This window comes from Periplaneta americana, chromosome 2 (genome assembly GCF_040183065.1).
Source record: "Periplaneta americana isolate PAMFEO1 chromosome 2, P.americana_PAMFEO1_priV1, whole genome shotgun sequence".
In the NCBI taxonomy this organism is placed as follows: domain Eukaryota; kingdom Metazoa; phylum Arthropoda; class Insecta; order Blattodea; family Blattidae; genus Periplaneta; species Periplaneta americana.
Genome location: NC_091118.1, coordinates 57,449,944 through 57,469,187, shown reverse-complemented (window position 1 = coordinate 57,469,187; position 19,244 = coordinate 57,449,944). Strand labels below are relative to the sequence as shown.

Genomic DNA, 19,244 nt, shown 5'->3' with positions numbered 1-19,244 from the left:
TACATAATGAATATAACCGCCTGAAGAGTTGAGTTTGGAAAAAAAATTGTTACTATTCTATTTTTTGATAAAATACCGTAAAATAAATGATCAAACTGAAAATCGTAATACTGTATTTCCCTGTAACATAAATAGATACACTACTTTTCTCTCCTCCTATAGCTAGTAAAATGATTTGTTTACATATTGCACTAGTAACACGAAACTGCTGTAATGGAAAGGGGGTAACAGTGTTTCGGCGTATAGCCAGGTCAATGTTAAAAATGTTCGTAAAAATAAAGTGATGTCCCTGTATTAAACAAAAAAATATATATATTAATAAATTAAGTTCACATTTACAAACGAAATAAATAAAATTAAGTCTATAAATTTGAAAGTAACATATAAAATCAATTTAAAACTGCATGGGAGCTCAATGGCTAAATAAAATTGTAATATTTTCAAATAATCTCCTTTCAAAAAGTCATAGCTTCACATACATCTCGTTTTTTACTTGAAATAATAAGAGTTTAGTATGAAAAAAAAAAAGATATATCAATTACTGCTTCTTAGAGAGTAATTCGGTTATATTACATTAATAAAAACAAAAAACTACGAAACAAATGTTTATTTACATACATACCATTATCGCATAGGCCTACCGAATTACTGGTTGTTAAAAATCCCAGTAGGTATTACCACGGTCTAGTAGGCCTATATACAATCACGCAGCTCAATACGTATGGAATATGCACCCATAGAAATTTGCTAACCGCTAGGATCGCTACTATCGCCTCATCACAGACAATGCGAAATAGTACCAGCACAGTCTATTGTTCCTAGTACCCTCATCAACTCAAGCTTCGTGACTGTGGTATTACTATAAGGCGTTTTGTTTGTAATACAGACTTTCTCATTAATGTACGTTTCTTTTGTAGAGATTAATATTCCCAACTAATAAATAATCGAAATCTTTCTGTGACATTTCTGTAATTATTTTTATAGAATTCTTTGTCTTTCCCATACAACTCATGAAGTCTTCATAATAGACTCTCAACAGCTGATCAAGAACTACGAAACATAAAGTTGCATGCAAGGAATAACAGAATTGTGTGTAAACACCAGGGACGGCCCGTCCTTATGTGCTACAGTGCTACAGCACAATGATAATTTTTGCTCAGATAATGTATTTGTAATACCACAGTACTTCATCTGTCATTTGACAATTTCCCGTGGTTATGTTCATGACGCGTTATAGAGTGTTTAGTCTTCGCTCTTCGCTCTTTGGTGCCTCAGGGGGTTCGTTGTGCTACTCAAAACCCTATGAGAATGTAGACAATTAATGCGCATGTGCGAAGCTGAAATAACTGCTCTGATTGGCTAGTTTTACGCGGGGAAGTGCTGTAGTCAGCTTCAGCACAACACAGCTTGGAGATTGCAAAAGTAAAGCGTAACGAAAGAATGCCTGTTTGTGGAAGAACTCGGAACTATTTGGTAATTCAAGTGTCCGACTGCTGCTGCCATCTACCAGTTTTTTGAGGTTCCTCCTGAATCAGTCAGCAAGCGACGGAAAATGGAATCCGAAAATTGAAGCCAAGGAAGTATGGGACCGTATAATTCAGGAAACGACTCATCATTTCCAGTCTTTAAGCTACCTAGACACAACAGCGAATTTTTTGACAATTTTTTGCATAATTTTCCTGAATGCGAACTTGAAGTTGCTGTCAACAGCTATACTATACTGAACAAACGAATGTTAAAGACAGCTTGGAGTTCTATACGGAAGACTCGACTTCCGAAATATAGATGGAGTTGTTCAATTGTTTCAATATATAGCCTCCAACAATTCACAGAATCCATTCTGTGAAGTAACGAAGTTGTTAAATATTTTGGTTATAATACCAATGACCACTGCTGAGCCAGAAAGATGTTTTTCTTGCTTCGAACGCATAAAAACGTTTTTAAGGAACACTATGTCCCAGGATCGTTTCACTGCTCTTACAATACTGTCAATAGAAAAGAGTATAATGTCCAAGATTGAGGGGTTTAACGTTTAACACCAGGGTAATTGACAAGTTCTGCAGTAGGAAGGAACGTCGTATGGACTTCATATTTCGTCACTAGGCGAGTCTCAAATTACGATAAATACATATAAGTGTATGCAGTAGGCCGATATAGAGAGTGTAGCACACTCATTATTTTGACCACCAGCCGCTACTGGTAAACACTAAGTTCAACATTTTTGTAAAAGTGCCATTTTTTTTAATTGTTCAACTAAGAAAATTGGAAATTCTGTGCATTTATTGGCTTACATATAAACGAGATTTGCAACATTCGCTGCGCAACTAAAAAGAAAAGTTTATGCAATTTAAGTTGCATTGTGGAAGAGTAGGCTAACTTCACCCGCTCTGTACACGGATGAAAATAACACCAGAATTAAGAACGGAATGTGATACGGGTATGGTCATTTACAGATGGAAGATTTACTATCTGGTATGACTGTAATTTTGTAACAACAGATTACTATCTAGAAATACGAGATAAATATTGAAGAGAATACGAAAGGGAAAAATCGTGCATCATTTTTTGTGTTACGTAAAGAGGCTGCAATTAAAACCCAATTGAAGACAACAAATCATTCTTTTCTGTTATAATGGCCCAGTGTTGTTTGGTTGTCGTGGAGATATATAACCGTATTTATCGTCTGATGATGACACGAAAATAAGTACGGGTATTATTAAAATGAAAGGGATACATGGATTAGTAAAATAATTCACATTTAATAACTTTCGTGGATACAAACCAAACGGACGCTTGTTCGTTTCCAGGACAGGAAAAGAAATTTATTCCACCAATATAGGAACGTGTGCGTATCTTTTACGTAATAGTTTTCATGTAGGTCTATATTTTCGATTCGAAAATAATAATAATAATATTCCAAAGACTTCTTGAAACATTGAAGAAAGGGAGCGAATTCGATTCTCGATGCTGACATGAATTTTTCCAATTGACTGCAGTTCACACAGTCTCTAACAGGAAGGAGTACCGAGAAGTTTTCTTTGGGGGGGGGCAAAGACGGCAAGCACGTAGGACTGAGTGGGAGCGTTAATCTGTTTTCTTGTGGGTCTCCATGCCATATTGTAGGGGTAACTTTTCTTTACTGTTTTGTCGCTATATACCTGATCGCATTCTTGAACTATTTTGATTTTGTTTTAACCACTCAAACCGGAATTTAAAATCCTAGTGCTAAGCGCTGAAGTGATATTTAAATCCCTTAGTATACTTAAATTTACGTGACGTCACTCTTTTATTTCAATTTTAGAAATGGTTAAACATAATACAACCATAAGGCAATAAAAACCAGACTCTCTGCAATACACTTGAAAAAACCGCATGAAAATATCGCCAATTGATTACGAACTGTAGCTAGTTTTGTGCAATCCTGCATGATGCGTACACGTGTACGTAAAACCGCTACAGAACTATGCTAGCCAGCTGCGTACACGCGTACGGCAAACCGGCCTGAAGAGTTAATAAGCCTTTCTGATTACGGCATTGAATTAATTAATGTCAACATTTCTGGCCAACAGAATGGCTTACCGACCTACAGAATGACTGGTTCACCGACAGAACGACTGACTGGCTCATTCACTAATTATTGGGTGAGTGACCAAATTACTTATTATTTGACCAACTGAATAACTGACTGGTTGTCTGATTGAATGACCTACTGACCTGCTAACTGACATACTGATGATTGACTATCAGATCAACCGAACGACTGACCATCTGACTGACTTGACTGATTTATCAACCGACCGAATGACTGTAATACTTAATGACTCATCGATTAATCAGTCAACCAACCGACTGGCTGATTTGATGAATGATTGACCGAACGAATGTCTCACTATAATACTGAATGACTCATCGATTAATCAGTCAACCCATTGACTAGCTGAATGAATGATGAATAATAAATGAATGACTGAATGACTGACTAATATTGAATGACTCATCGGTTAATTAGTCAACCCATTGATAACTGAATGAATGATAAATGAATGATCGGATGACTGACTATAATATTAAATTACTCATCGATTAATTAGTTACCCCATTGAAAACTGAATGCATGAAAAATGAATGACCGAATGACTGACTATAATATTGAATGACTCATCGATTAGTTAGTCAACCCATTGATAACTGAATGAATGAAAATGAATGACCGAATGACTGACTATAATAATGAATGACTCATCGATTAATTAGTCAACCCATTGATAACTGAATGAATGATAAATGAATGATCGAATGACTGACTATAATATTGAATTATTCATCGATTAATTAGTCAACCCATTGATAACTGAATGAATAATAAATGAATGACCGACTATAATATTGAATTACTCATCGATTAATTAGTTAACCCGTTGAAAACTGAATGAATGAAAAATGAATGACCGAATGACTGACTATAATATTGAATGACTCATCGATTAATTAGTCAACCCATTGATAACTGAATGAATGAAAAATGAATGACCGAATGACTGACTATAATATTGAATGACTCATCGATTAATTAGTAACTAACCGACTGGCTGACTGAATGAATGACTGGCCATCAAACCTACAGATTAATTTATCAATCGATCGAATGAATGACCTACCGAATGACTGACTGTAATACTGTATAACTAGTTGATTAATCAATCAAACACCGACCGGCTGACTGGCTTACTGAATGACTGATTAACCACCTGACAGACAAACTCATTTCTGAACGGATGAAATGAAAGACCGACCGAATGACTAACTGCAAGACAGAATGACTCCCTGATTAATCAATCAATCAATTACTCAATCCACCAAGTGACCGCCCGGTTGACTGGTTGCCTGTATGAATAATTCAATTATCAGTCAACCAGCTCTAATATTGTCTAACTTATCCACTTGGCAAATTTTAAGTAATGCCTCTGATATCAAGTTTTGCCAAGTAGTCATTTCTCTGTTCCATCTCATTAGCTCATATTTTGTCTAGTTTATCGATCTAGCCAGTTTTTGTCTAGTTTGTCCACATGGTCAGTTTTTGCCTTGTAATATATCTAATTTTATTTATTTTTCTACCTGGTGACTTCTGTTCTTTGATATTAGTTTACTTTTGTCTAATTTATCCCCGTGGACAGTTTTTGTTTTTGGTTTTCTCTGTTTATTTCCACACGACTCATTCTGTTGTTTGTTGTTATCTCATATTTTTCTAAGTTGCTGGCTGGTTTTGTTCAGTAATATCTCATTTTCTGTATTACCTCGTTGTACATTCTATTCCACATTATTAGCTCTAATAAATTCTAGACTACCAACGTTGCCAATATTTTTAATTAGTAATCTCGCTGAGTTTGTTGCACGGTCAGTTCTGTTGTTTGTTATTACCGGTATATGCCAAGTATATTTCAAATTATAGTACATAAGGAATTAACATTGCCATAAGAAAGCCATGTATAAAAAATTGAAAATGGAATTTCATCTACCTGGCCATTGTTAATAAATTAGTAGGCCTTGTAGAAAAGAAGACTGTCTACTGATTATTTCCAACTAAAATTCTGTTTGATGGCATTAATCTTGATGTGTGGGCTGGGATTTTGAGAGGGAGAATTATAAATCCTTTCTTCATTGACGGAATATTATTGGTTTCAACATGATGGATGTCTTGCGCATAGTAATCGCATTGTTCGTGAATATCTAGATAAGACCTTTCCCGGTCAATGGATAGGGCAAGGAGATAATATTGAATAGCCTCCACGATCTCCAGACTTTGTTCCCAATTATTTTTTTCTATGCGGGCATCTGAAATATCAATTATATGCCAATGAAGAACGCTATTCAAATATTCAAGCTCTAAAGGAAGCCATTGTTCAGTCATCCCACACAATCACAAGAGACTAGCTAGACAATGTCAGAAGTGAACTTTACAAACACATAAGTTACTGTCTGGCTGCAGAATGCGGTTTATTCGAACACCTAGTGAATTAATTGTGTTTCTTCATGTGATAATAAAGTATTTTGTGTAAACTTGATGTGGATAAAATTGTTGTTTATTTGTGTCTTTGTGAAAAAAGTAACCTAATGACAAAAAACATTTCAAATGAAATAATAATAATAATAATAATAATAATAATAATAATAATAATAATAATAATGGTTTATTTAACCTGGCAGAGTTAAGGCCATACTGCCTGCTCTAACACTCAACCAGGAGTAAAACTGCGTTACAAAAAACACTACAAATTTACAAAGTACACTACAATTTTACACACAAAACTGAATAAGATAATAATAATATAATGTAAACAACGAGTAAGTAGAAATCAGACATAATATATAACATACAGAAAGAAAGGAAAAAGCATAATAAAATGTGAACAGCAGGTCAAAATAAATTAGACATACAAAGTATAAAAAATAAGACAATTATTAATTATAATGATAATAATAATAATAATAATAATAATAATAATAATAATAATAATAATAGTAATAATAGTAGTAGTAGTAATAAAATAGTGAAGTACAAAGCATACAATGTATACAATATTTTTAGATACACACAGTAAGGAAAATTATGATTATATAAAGCTCAAGTTGTCACATAATAGATATACCATTATCGGAAAATATGAAAACAAAAAGATAAAATAAGTTAAATATGACTAGAACATAAAAAAAATGTGAATACTTGGAAACACGCAATACAACACTTGTCATAATAGTAATTAGTTTGGCAGCTCGTCATAAGATAATTTTCTAACTTGGATTTGAAAGATTTCAATGTTCGGCAGCCCTTGACTTCAGGCGGCAGAGAGTTACAGTGACGAGAGGTAGCAACAGTGATAGATGAGGAATACAGAGATGATGTGTTAACTTAAGTGGAATTTCTAGCGTGTAGACAACTGAAATTATAATAGTAACACCACGATATAATTATTTTGAATCACCTAACCTGAAACTGATATGTTGTCAAAGGATCATATATGATAAGTTGGCAATAATTAATCAGTAAATAGTCTTCTTTTCTACAAGGCCTACTAATTTATTACACATGGCCAGATACATGAAATTCCACTTTCAATTTTTTATAATACATGGATTTTTATGGCAATGTTAATTCCCTAGGTATGTACTGTAGTCCGAAATACACATGGTATAGCTGTTAGTGTGATTTATTCACGTGGCAACTATTTTTATAGTAAAGCCTCTGGCATTGTCTGAATAAAAGTTCGTTGCTACGACGACGATGTTTTGTAAACTTCTGCGGCGGTAGGTGGCAGCACGAAGCATGACGTGTTTCGGTGTGTGTTTTACATCTTGTAACCGATATGAAACTTTTGACTGGAGGGGTGAAATGCAGCCATGTGTACTCGCAACTTCATCTATTGTCCCCCTGGCGGTGGTAATCGGAAGTGACAGCGCGTCGATGTAATTTTGTGCAGCGGTCTCTAAGGGAATTTGAGGGTAATACAGTTCCTGCCGCCCTAAGAAGGGGTTGCTAAGGAAAGTATGAAAATATAGCACGTTCATAATTTATTGAGGATTCACTGCAGCCCCCTGCCCGTCCCTTGAAGGAAAGGGGAGGATTACAAATGGGTGCAACGTGATATTATCATGTCAGGCGGGAGGGCTTCACTTTTCACTTAGAGCTTGACGAGTGTGTGTAAACGTGTAGACAGCTTGCTTATTTCCTATGAAAAATTAGTAAGCCCTCCTCTCTCGCGCGTCTTAAATTCCTTAACCCTGACCAAACCGTTCATTATTCATACGGTACACACTGAGAGGGATATTTGATCAGGATACGGCGTCACGGAGGGAAATTTGATAATTTAGTGTTGCGTTTCTTAATATCACTATGTAGCAATCAGAATAGCTTGCTGGTCGTCTTTCAAGCATGGATTTCTTTCCCATTCATTTCGTATTTTCCTTTTAAATATTTCACTTTTTCTTTATTTCTCTTTTTTCTCACTTCTGGTGTTCTTTTTTTTTCTAATCCTTCCTTTTATTTTATTTTGCACCTGAGAACTGTACCTCTTCCTTTGTATATGAAGAGACCACTGCAAGAATGATGGATGTCACTTTCTTGTCGAAAATGAACCAAGACTGTCAATACATAGCTTAAGACATATAAAATGTACATACAGAGTTATATGGCATTAACACTTATAGTCATTGTCCAGTAATGATCGGAAAATCACAGTTACGCTTTGAGCGCTATGCATTTAAAACTTTCAATTGCTTCTCCTGCAAAATGTATTCCAAATGACATCCATCATTCTTGCAGTGGACTCTTCATATCTGATCAGCATACAACGTCACGGAGAAATTTGATAATTTAGTGTTGCATTTCTTAATATCACTATGTAGCAATGAGAATAGCATACTACCTGTTTGTCTTAAAGAGTGAATTTCTATCCCATTCGCTTCATATTTTCCCTTTAAATATTCCACTTTTTCTTTATTTCTCTTTTTCTCACTTCTGGTGTTCTTTTTTATTATAATCCTTCGTTTTATTTTATTTTGTACCTGAGAACCGTATCTTTTCCTTTGTATATTTGGTCAGCATACGACGTCACGGAGAGAAATTTGATAATTTAGTGTTGCATTTCTTAATATCACCATGTAGCAATGAGAATAGCATACTACCTGTTTGTCTTTTATTTTTTTATTTTATTGGATTATTTTACGACGCTGTATCAACATCTCAGGTTATTTAGCGTCTGAATGAGATGAAGGTGATAATGCCGGTGAAATGTGTCCGGGGTCCAGCACCGAAAGTTACCTAGCATTTGATCGTATTGGGTTGAGGGAAAACCCCGGAAAAAACCTCAACCAGATAACTTGCCCCGACCGGGATTCGAACCCGGGCCACCTGGTTTCGCAGCCAGACGCGCTGACCGTTACTCCACAGGTGTGGACCTCTGTTTGTCTTAAAGAGTGAATTTCTATCCCATTCGCTTCATAGTCTATTTTCCCTTTAAATATTCCACTTTTTCTTTATTTCTCTTTTTCTCACTTCTGGTGTTCTTTTTTTTTTTTTTTTTCTAATCCTTCCTTTTATTTTTTTCACCTGAGAACTGTACCTTTTCCTTTGCATATTTGATCAGCATACGACGTCACGGAGGGAAATTTCGTAATTTAATGTTGCGTTTCTTAACCCGTAAGCGGTGAGGTATTTTTCTAATCACGTAACTGGTGAGGTGGGGATTGCACTTACCCCAACTTAGAAAGTTGTATCGTAGCACTCAGATAAACAAACTGGATTTTTAATTTATATAATCCAGTACTTTTATTTTTTTAACTAGTTTTCTTCAAAATTAGGGAAGCAGGCAGCATAATAAGCAATGAAAAAGAAAAAAATATATCTCCGCACATCCACCTGGCGCAGGCTTATTTTCTTACAATGGCTGGGGTACTCACAGCCACTACCTCACCAATTACGGGTTAATATTACCACATACCACAGTCTAGTACATACAGTCACGAAGTTTGAGGTGATTTTTTACATTTCTCGCGATACAATACTCCAAGCGGTTGGCAACTAGAGTACTAGGAACAATACAGGGAGCTCTATACTATTTTAATTAATTTATAAATCTTCTCACCATTCGTGAGCTGCCACAAGGGACAAAGAGTACTTAACCATATAAATGTTTACAAGTTCATTGAACCATTGATTTTGTTTTAACAATGAAACTCCTACAAGTACATAGCTGCAAATACATTTAGTGATTGGTGAAAATATACCTAGCTTTAGACAGGTAAGTGTTACAAAAAAGTAAAGAATGCTAATGAACTTAGTTTGATTTGGAATATAGGTGATGCTTCAGGAAAGCAATAGATCCTTTCAATGCAGTTAAGTTTACAATCGGAATATTAGATGTAGGTATTCCAAGCCTCTTAAACACATCTTTCATGAAGAGAGTAGCGGTACCTCTTGCTCCAACCAGAAGTCCGATCACTTCAAGCTCTTTTAGCTGGTATTTTTGGAGGTAATAAGGAATGGTAGGATTGTAGATATTCTTTTTTCATTATCCACTTCTGCTGGCTGTTCCTCACCCGTTTCGAAACGCACAGTGGGATCAATTATGAATCCAGATCTTGTAGATTCCTTGAAAGCTATTATAGCTATGCGCCGTGTACTGCCAGTGACGGAGAGACCATGTACTTCTTCAAAGGTGTTGTAATCGGAATCTTTAAGGGCAGTGGTTATAATTGATCGTACTTGGTGGTGTCTAGCGTTTCGCAGAACTTCGCCGTGCGGACAGGATCCCAGGACGTTTCAACCTCGTTGTGGCAATGCCTTCAACGGTTGTCCTGAGATCTTCCCGGCACAGCACGTACTTCAGCAACATTTCCAACCATTTTAATGCCATCGCGCCATTCGCTGTTGGAGAGTCCTTCGTGATTACAAATCCATTTGTTGGCATTAGGATATTGTTTAAATAAAACTACGCCTTTCCTTTTCTGTGGATGACGACACCAAATATCAAGTTCTCTCTTCCTCAGAAGGTTTCGAATCTTTGTAGCATTTAAGAAGTGTTCATTCTTATGGAATAAGGCAACTTCAGATATTGGGCACATTCTAATGCTCTCCTCGTGAATCTGACGTGTTTGTATGAAGTATAGAGTTCACTAGGAACAATAGACCTGTGGAGTAGCGCGTCTGGCTGCGAAATCAGGTGGCCCGGGTTCGATTCCTGGTCGGGACAAGTTACCTGGTTGAGGTTTTTTCCGGGGTTTTCCCTCAACCCAATATGAGCAAATGCTGGGTAACTTTCGGTGTTGGACCCCGGTCTCATTTCACCGGCATTATCACCTTCATATCATTCAGACGCTAAATAACCTTAGATGTTGATAAAGCGTCTTAAAATAACCTACTAAAAACAATTGACTATGCTATAGTAGCGATCCTAGGCTCTAGCAACTAAAGTTAAACTATAATTGGAAACATATTCCCTACGTATTGAGCTTCGTGGTGTCTATGTACTAGACTGTGATGTAACTATGTAGCAATGAGAATAGCATACTGGCTGTTTGTTTGTCTTAAAGCGTCGATTTCTGTCCCATTCCTTCATATTTTTCCCTTTAAATATTCCATTTTTTCTTTATTTCTCTTTTTACCACTTCTAGCGTTCTTTTTTTTTTTTCTAATTCTTCCTTTTCTTTTATTTTGCAGCTGAGTTCTGTGTCCTTTCCTTTCTATATTTGATCACGGTACGTCACGGAGGGAAATTTGATATCTGAGTGTTGAGTTTCTTAATATCACTATGGAGAAATTAGAACAGCTTGCTCTGCGTTTGTTTCTTAAAGCGTGGATTTCTTTCCCACGCTTCATATTTTCTCTTTCAGTGTTTCACCTTATCTTTATTTCTCTGTTCCTCACTTCCTTCGTACTTTTTCAAATATTTTTCCTTTCCTTTTATTTTTAGTTGAGTTCTGTTCCTCTTCCTTTCTTGGTATTGCCACTCTTTTTCTTCCCGTTCTTATTTTCGTTTCTTACTTTTTTATACATCTCTGTTTCGTTAATCTTATTGTTAAGTACATTGAATTTTATTTATTTATCTGTTGCTTTCATTTTATTACATTGATTTCTTTTTAATCTTTTTTTTTTACTTCTTTTCTTTGATCATTCTTTCTTGTACTATATTATACAGAATTTGGCAGTTGGTTCTGATTAATTTCAGCATGCTGTTCGAAAGCGAATGTAAGATTTGGAAATATCAACCTAACACAGATTTTGGCTTGAGAAATGTAATTTATTGCCATGTTACTTGAAGTGAGCCCCTCGGTATCTTATGCTCTGCTGCAATCTTACCCGCAAATTTTTCATGGCACGTTGCAATAAATCTAGGATTTCGTTCATTTCTTAGACTTCTGTCTGTATCCTATTCTTCAGATCCTGAATACACTGTTTTGAATCACTCTTTCTTTGAGGTATTCCCACAGAAAAAAATATCAACAGCTGAAAGGTCTGGGGCCAGTTGGTGTCGCCAAAATTGAGAAATTAAACGTTCAAAATAAAGATTTCTCAACAACCGCAGAGTGTCTCTGGCAGTATGGGCTGTATCCCGTCTTGTTGGAACTACTGTTTGGTATGATTCTGAATAATTTCTGTAACATTTGCCGACACCTTTTACCATGTCATGAACAATTTCTTGATAAGATTGCAATCAACCATAAGATAATCTGTGTTATTTTGATATTTCTAAACCTTGGAGTCAATCACTTTAGAGCAACGTGCTGAAAGGTTCTATAAGACTGTTAATGGAATATTTAATAAGTATGATTTTCTTAAATTCCTTCAGTTGAATGTAAAAAGAACAGAATTACGTCATAGGCAACCTTTCGTTCTCTATTTCCTAGAAATGTTTTCTTCAATAACTCTCCATTGTTTGTTATGTGTAATACAACTCTCTGTCTTTAAATTGTGATTCTCAATTAGATTTCAGTTTATCGGTTAAAAAATGTCATATCATTTTAAAAGGAACTATATTTCCTTAGGTATTTAAATTATGAAGAAGTGTATTACAATGTTTTACCACAGTCTAGTATATACAGTCACGAAGCTCAATACGTAGTAAATATGCATCCATAGATAGTTGCTAATCACTAGAATCGCTAATATCGTCTCATTACAGACAATGCAAAACAATACCAGCACAGTCTATTATTCCTAGCACCCTCACAACTCAAGCTTCGTGACTGTATATACTAGACTGTGGTTTTACTCTAATCTTGAAATAATTCATCATTATTATATTGACATTTGGCACTAATATTAATTGCAGTATTATATTCTAGCATCTTTTACGTATCCTTCTTTCTTTCGTTTGTGTTGCTTCTTTTGTTTTCTCACTATTATTATTTTGTATATAAATTGTATCAATGTAAGCCACTTACAATTGGAAGCTTGCTTCTGTTGATGGTGAAGTTTAAATCTGTACTCATTGTACAAAGATTAACCTAAAAAGGAAATTTTGATCCTTAAAAAATCAATTTCGAGAATTTCTTAGAAATACAAATTTTCGGAATGTCTGATATAAAATAGCATGTTTCGGAATGTTATCTGTTTCACTGTATATCCCTCTTTTTGTATACAGCAATTTTTTTCTTTCGAATCAATCAATGATTGATCCTCTTGGTACTAAGTGGTGTCATGATTTATTCAAAGAGAAAGAAAAAAAAAAGAGAGAGAGAGAGGAAATTCAGAAGTGAAGGTAAAATCTATAAATAAATACATGAAGTTGACGGTACTTAGTTGGAATAGTAACGGATAATACGCAAAATCGAATCTGTTCTGCGAAGAAGGCTTTCCTCAGCTAATACGTAGGCCTACATTACAGCTGAAATTATGTGTAGGATTTCGTAAGAGTGGTGACGGGTGAATTTTTGGTCATTTTCAGTCAAAAATCGCATTTTCGTTTGCTTTTAAAAATAATCAGCAATCTCTTGTTTATATGTTGAGCAAGTCTCTATGCATTGCTGCGCCCGAAAGCATAAAAATTATGCAATATATAAATGACTGCATCTTAAACTTCAATTTCACGCAAATTTTAGAAGCTCTTTTCTCATACCTTTTTTCAGCACATTTCGTCAGTTTCGAGGTGTAAATCTCTTACAATTTTGATGCTAGGAACATGAAATTTTTACTGCATGTTCTGTGTACTTTGGTTAACAAAATAGCGCAGGGTTTTATGATTAAATGAATACTTTCTGAAATAAAAAATGAAATACTTATAATTAGTTGCAATTGAAAATTTATAATTTTAGGTATACAGTGATTTAAAAAAAATTGTTTCCCCTTTTGTTGTAGAGATATACGGAAACTAGTGCGGGATATTTTTTTCTAAATATGTCACTGGTCTTGCAAAAAAAAATAATAAAATTAAATAAAATATTTTACTGAAAAATTCAGCGACACATTTTATTTCGAAATATGCAAAGTTTTCATAATATTTTTGTTAACTCAGAAACTAATGGACTTACACAAAATAATCCTCACCACATAATTATTTATCACACCGTGATTTTGTGTACAAAAATGAAGGACGTAGCTTACACAAAATATATAAAATAAAAATTGCACCTATCACCCTCCTTAAATGTATAACTAAATACTGTCCTCCAACCAGGAGAATAACCGTGAAAGGAATGTGCTTACTACTGCGTCATCTATTGGAGCGAAGTAGATAGATAATATTACCGTTATAACGTCAGTTTATAAAACATGCGCTCTCCTGTATATGTTATTTCATGTATGGAGGGATTAAAAGACCAGGGAATTAACCGTGATCTAATTATGTAACTAGGGTAGTATAAGTACATGTGTATCAGTGTTATCGTTTGTGCTTTGAGAGTTATCCAATGGAGATGCGTGTACCCACATGTGTGACCTTACAACATCATCATACATTCATAGCATTACCCCGCTCCGTCTCATTGCCCTGAGACTTTCTCCTGGTTGGAGTACAGTAGACTTCATGTAATTCGCAGTGACTGTTAATTTCTTATTCTTTTGTTTCAGCGACCTCAGTAAAAACCAGATCACAAAGATTGCAGCTGACGCTTTCCTGGGGCTGAAATCTCTCACGTCTCTGTAAGTACACTGCCATCACAAACAAATTTTTCTCTGTTATGTTACCTTTTCTATCAGATTGAATTAAAAAAAAATCGTTTATCCATACTACGTGCAAATAATTTCTTTCATAACATTTCACGACATTTCTTCCAACATTATTATCTCTCACTAATAATAATTCCATATCCTTTAATTAGAATTTTTCACTTTAAAATTGTACATAAGAACAATGATTAAGACGATCTGCTTCACTTGATTACTAATTTCTTACAATTACATCAATAATACCATAGGAACAAATCGTAGGTCTTTCTTATTTACTTATGGCTTTTAAGGAACCCGGAGGTTCAATGCCGCCCTCACATAAACCCGCCATCGGCCCCTATCCTGTGCAAGATTAATTAAGTCCCTACCATCATATCCCACCTCCCTCAAATCCATTTTAATATTATTCTCCCGTCTACGTCTCGGCCTCTCCAAAGGTCTTTCTCTCTCTGGCCTCCCAACTAACACTCTATATATGCATTTCTGGATTCGCCCATACGTGCTACATGCCATGCCCATCTCAAACGTCTGGATTTAATGTTCCTAATTATGTCAGGTGAAGAATACAACGCGTGCAGTTCTGTGTTGTGTGACTTCCTACATTCTCCTGTAACTTCATCCCTCTTAGCCCCAAATATTTATCTAAGCACCTTATTCTCAAACGCCCTTAATCTCTACTCCTCTCTCAAAGTGAGAGTCCAACAACCGGTAATATAACTGTTTTATAAATTCTAACTTTCATTTTTTTAACAGCAGAATAGATGACAAAAGCTTCTCAACCAAATAATAATAACAGGCATTTCCCATATTTATTCTATGTTTAATTTACTCCCGAATGTCACTTATATTTGTTACAGTTGCTCGAATATATTTGAATTTTTCCACCTCTTCAAAAGATAAATTTTCAATTTTTATATTTTCATTTCGTACAATATTCTGGTCACGAGACATAATAATATACTTTGTCTTCTCGGGATTTACTTCCAAACCTATAGCTTTACTTGCTTCAAGTAAAATTTCCGTGTTTTCCCTAATCGTTTATGGATTTTCTCCTAATATATTCACCTCATCCGCATAGACAAGGAGCTGATGCAACCCGTTCAATTCCAATTCCTGGACTTTCCTAATGGCATATTCTAGAGCGAAGTTAAAAAGTAAAGGTGATAGTGCATCTCCTTGCTTTAGCCCGCAGTGAATTGGAAAAGCATCAGATAGAACCTGGCCTATACGGATTCTGCTGTAAGTTTCACTGAGACATATTTTAATTAATCGTACTAGTTTCTTGGGAATACCAAATTCAATAAGAATATTACATAAAACTTCTTTCTTAACCGAGTCATACGCCTTTTTTAAATCTATGAATAACTCATGTACTGTACCCTTATACTCCCATTTTTTCTCCAATATCTGTCGAATACAAAAAATCTTATCAATAGTCGATCTATTACGCCACTGATGATCCCCAATAATTTCATCTACGTATGGAGTTAATCTTCTCAAAAGAATATTGGACAAAATTTTGTACAACATCAACAAAAGTGATATTCCTCGAAAGTTATCAAAGTTAATATTGTCCCCTTTCTTACAAATAGATAAATTTATGGACACCTTCCATTGTTCTGGTACAATTTCCTTTTCCCAAATAGCAAGTACAATTTTATAAATTTCACTAGATAATGCGCTTCCACCCTCTTGTATTAATTCTGCTGGAATTTGATCAGTACTGGAGACTTGTACTTTTTCAGATTTTCTGTTGCAATTTCGACTTCAGGGAGTGTGTGTTCGGGTATAAATGACTCAGCAGTTTGTATTTTAATTTCTTCCCGATTATTTCTATTTGGCCTACGTACATTTAGTAGTTGCCCAAAATAGTTTTTCCAACTGTTCAGGTTTTAATGAGAGTCTGCAAGCAAGTCACCCTTCTCTTTCTTGAACACGTTTACCCTTGCCTGATATCCATTCTTGAATTCCTTTATGCCCTTATATAAATCACTAATGTTTTTATTTTTACTATTTGTTTCTACCTCATTCAGTTTTTCCTTCAAGTAATCTTTTTTTATTCCTAAGTGTACGATTTGCTTCCCTCTTTCATTGAAATAATTATATCTATTCTCCTCAACTGGATCCTGTAAGAATTTCAATTTTGCCTGTTTCCTTCTTTCTACTACCATGCAGCAATCTTTATCAAACCACGGTTTCTTTTTCTAGTTTCATAATAACCTATACTCTGCTCAGCTGCAATTTTGATACTATCTTTGATATTTTCCCACATGTTATTAACATCGTCGGAACTTCCTAAAGTGGCAAACCTATTCGAAATTTCGACCTGATAATGTTGCTTAGTTTTCTCTTCCTTTAATTTCAGAATATTGAATTTACTAATATTAACTTGTTGCTCTACTCGCTTGGCTACTGATAGTCTTTCTCTTAGTTCTCCAATTACAGTCTGTCCCCCTTAAAGTTCGAATGTCTAATATACTAGTATGTGTGTCAATTCATCTGGAGAAGTCCAAGTATATTTATGTACAGTGCGTTCGCTTCCCCCTGCGGCCGGCCAGCAAGCGCGGAGCATTAGTTAGCGACGTGTATCAATCCTCAAGGTTATCCTACTCATTTCTTGTTATCACTTGAGTACTAACCTTGTTACAAAAGATGCTGAAAGTGGTGTCCAGCTGCATTGATGCATTCTTGACATCTTCTGATAAAATTTCCATTCACACGCTGAAGTTCTTCTTCAAGCGTACAAGCGTAAACTGACTGTTCACAGAAACCACCACGCGTGGCCTTGAGGAGTTTTTTTAAGCGCTTCAGTAAAGCAAACTGATTGTTGAAACAGAACGCAATTAGGTCAGCTGACTGCAAAATGATGGACAGCTGTTGAGTGATTCTTAAGCACGGGTGGCAGCACGTTGATAGGCTATATTATTGCTGCTCCGCGTGCTTGCTGTTCATCGCCCGGCCGCAGGGGGAAGCGAACGTCCTGTATATCCTTATGGGGAATGTTGTACTTTTGACAGTTACATTTTTTAACGTGGCAAAGTTGACTAACGTAACTCCATTGTCATGACTAGTTACGTGTAGGCTCTCTTTTTCATTAGTCGATTTAAAAATATCTTCCCGTCCTATTTTAGCGTTGGAATGCCCCAATAAAATTTTCATGTGATATCTAGATAACTGATCAAAAGTATATTCCAATTCCTCATAGAAGCTATCCTTTATATGGTGGTCATTGAGTCACTAATATTTAATATGATCGAATTTGTTCGTTAGAGTGGAATAAATCGATGTACACACTCAGGTTTCCATACCTGTGGAGTAATGGTCAGCGCGTCTGGCCGCGAAACCAGGTGGCCCGGGTTCGATTCCCGGTCAGGGCAAGTTACCTGGTTGAGGTTTTTTGCGGGGTTTTCCCTCAACCCAATATGGGCAAATGCTGGGTAACTTTCGGTGCTGGACCCCGAACTCATTTCACCGGCATTATCACCTTCATCTCATTCAGAAGCTAAATAACCTAAGATGTTGATAAAGCGTCGTAAAATAACCTACTAAAATAAAAAACACACTCGGGTAGACAGACTTGATAGGCAAAAGCACTTTCTCTGTATCAGGAATGCTGGAATCATTTATTTTCGTAGAACTATTTGAAATGACACTCTTACAACATAACAGCACATCATCTTTATATTTCGTATATCGATAAATTGACATCGAATTGTGTGCATTTTAGGGACACTCTGTATAATAGGTTCGGAATTCGTTATATGTGTCAGCGGTGGTAGGATTGTTTTATTACAGAGAGGTCCACATAGACGACCACATTTGTCAGCTATAAGAATGGACAAAGTGGCTTTTAATCACGGAGAGTGGCTTACTGGGTTCCACAGCGCTGAAGTATGTTCTCCTAGTGCCCTCTTTCTCACCATTAACGGCGTCATCAAGCACCTCTCGTTGGCTTTTCATTGCTTTGAATGGGTGAATCATCAATAATGCCGTGTGGAGTTGGACTGCTCGTGTTGTAGACATTGCCGACAAAATTGACACAACATCCAAGCTCTTCACTTAACTGAGACGTGGATAAATCTTCCTTCATACGAATTGCTTTATGTATGAGAATGTAATTGTCAATCATCTAAGATATGAACTTCATAATTCAGCTTTTGTGTAGGCCTAGTCATAGAGAATGCTCTGAAAATCACTTTGCATTTCCACTGTGATGTTGAAAGTTTTGTCCACGAGCATCAGTACAGGACTAAGGGCCGGTATTATAAACGCCGTTTAAACCTTACGTTCAGTTTAAACTGAAGTTTTTCGTTCTGATTCGTGTTATAAACCTTAACTACCAGTTAATCTTGAGTTAACTTGAGTTTAACTTGATCGGCAGTTCTCTGTCGTTTAAACTGCAGTTCAAGGCTCAACAGTGCAAGATGGCGGTACCCGCAATACACATGGATATTGCAGAACTTATGAGTGACTATATGTGAGTGATCAATATTACTGAACGATCACGACGGCCAAAAATTTTTCGAAATTGAGTGCACCACTTCGAAATATACATAAATGAACATAAGTTTTAAAACAGATTGAG

General features: G+C 35.7%; 1 protein-coding gene across 2 annotated transcripts in view; it reads left to right on the top strand.

Annotated features, from left to right (window-relative positions):
- The window catches only part of sli (slit guidance ligand), a 799,923-nt gene that overhangs the window by 657,526 nt on the left and 123,153 nt on the right, over positions 1–19,244 (top strand). For both annotated transcript variants that reach the window (XM_069817706.1, XM_069817697.1), the window contains exon 9: positions 14,561–14,632. In XM_069817706.1, coding sequence (XP_069673807.1) covers positions 14,561–14,632 — 72 coding nt within the window. The remainder of the gene's footprint in view (positions 1–14,560; positions 14,633–19,244) is intronic.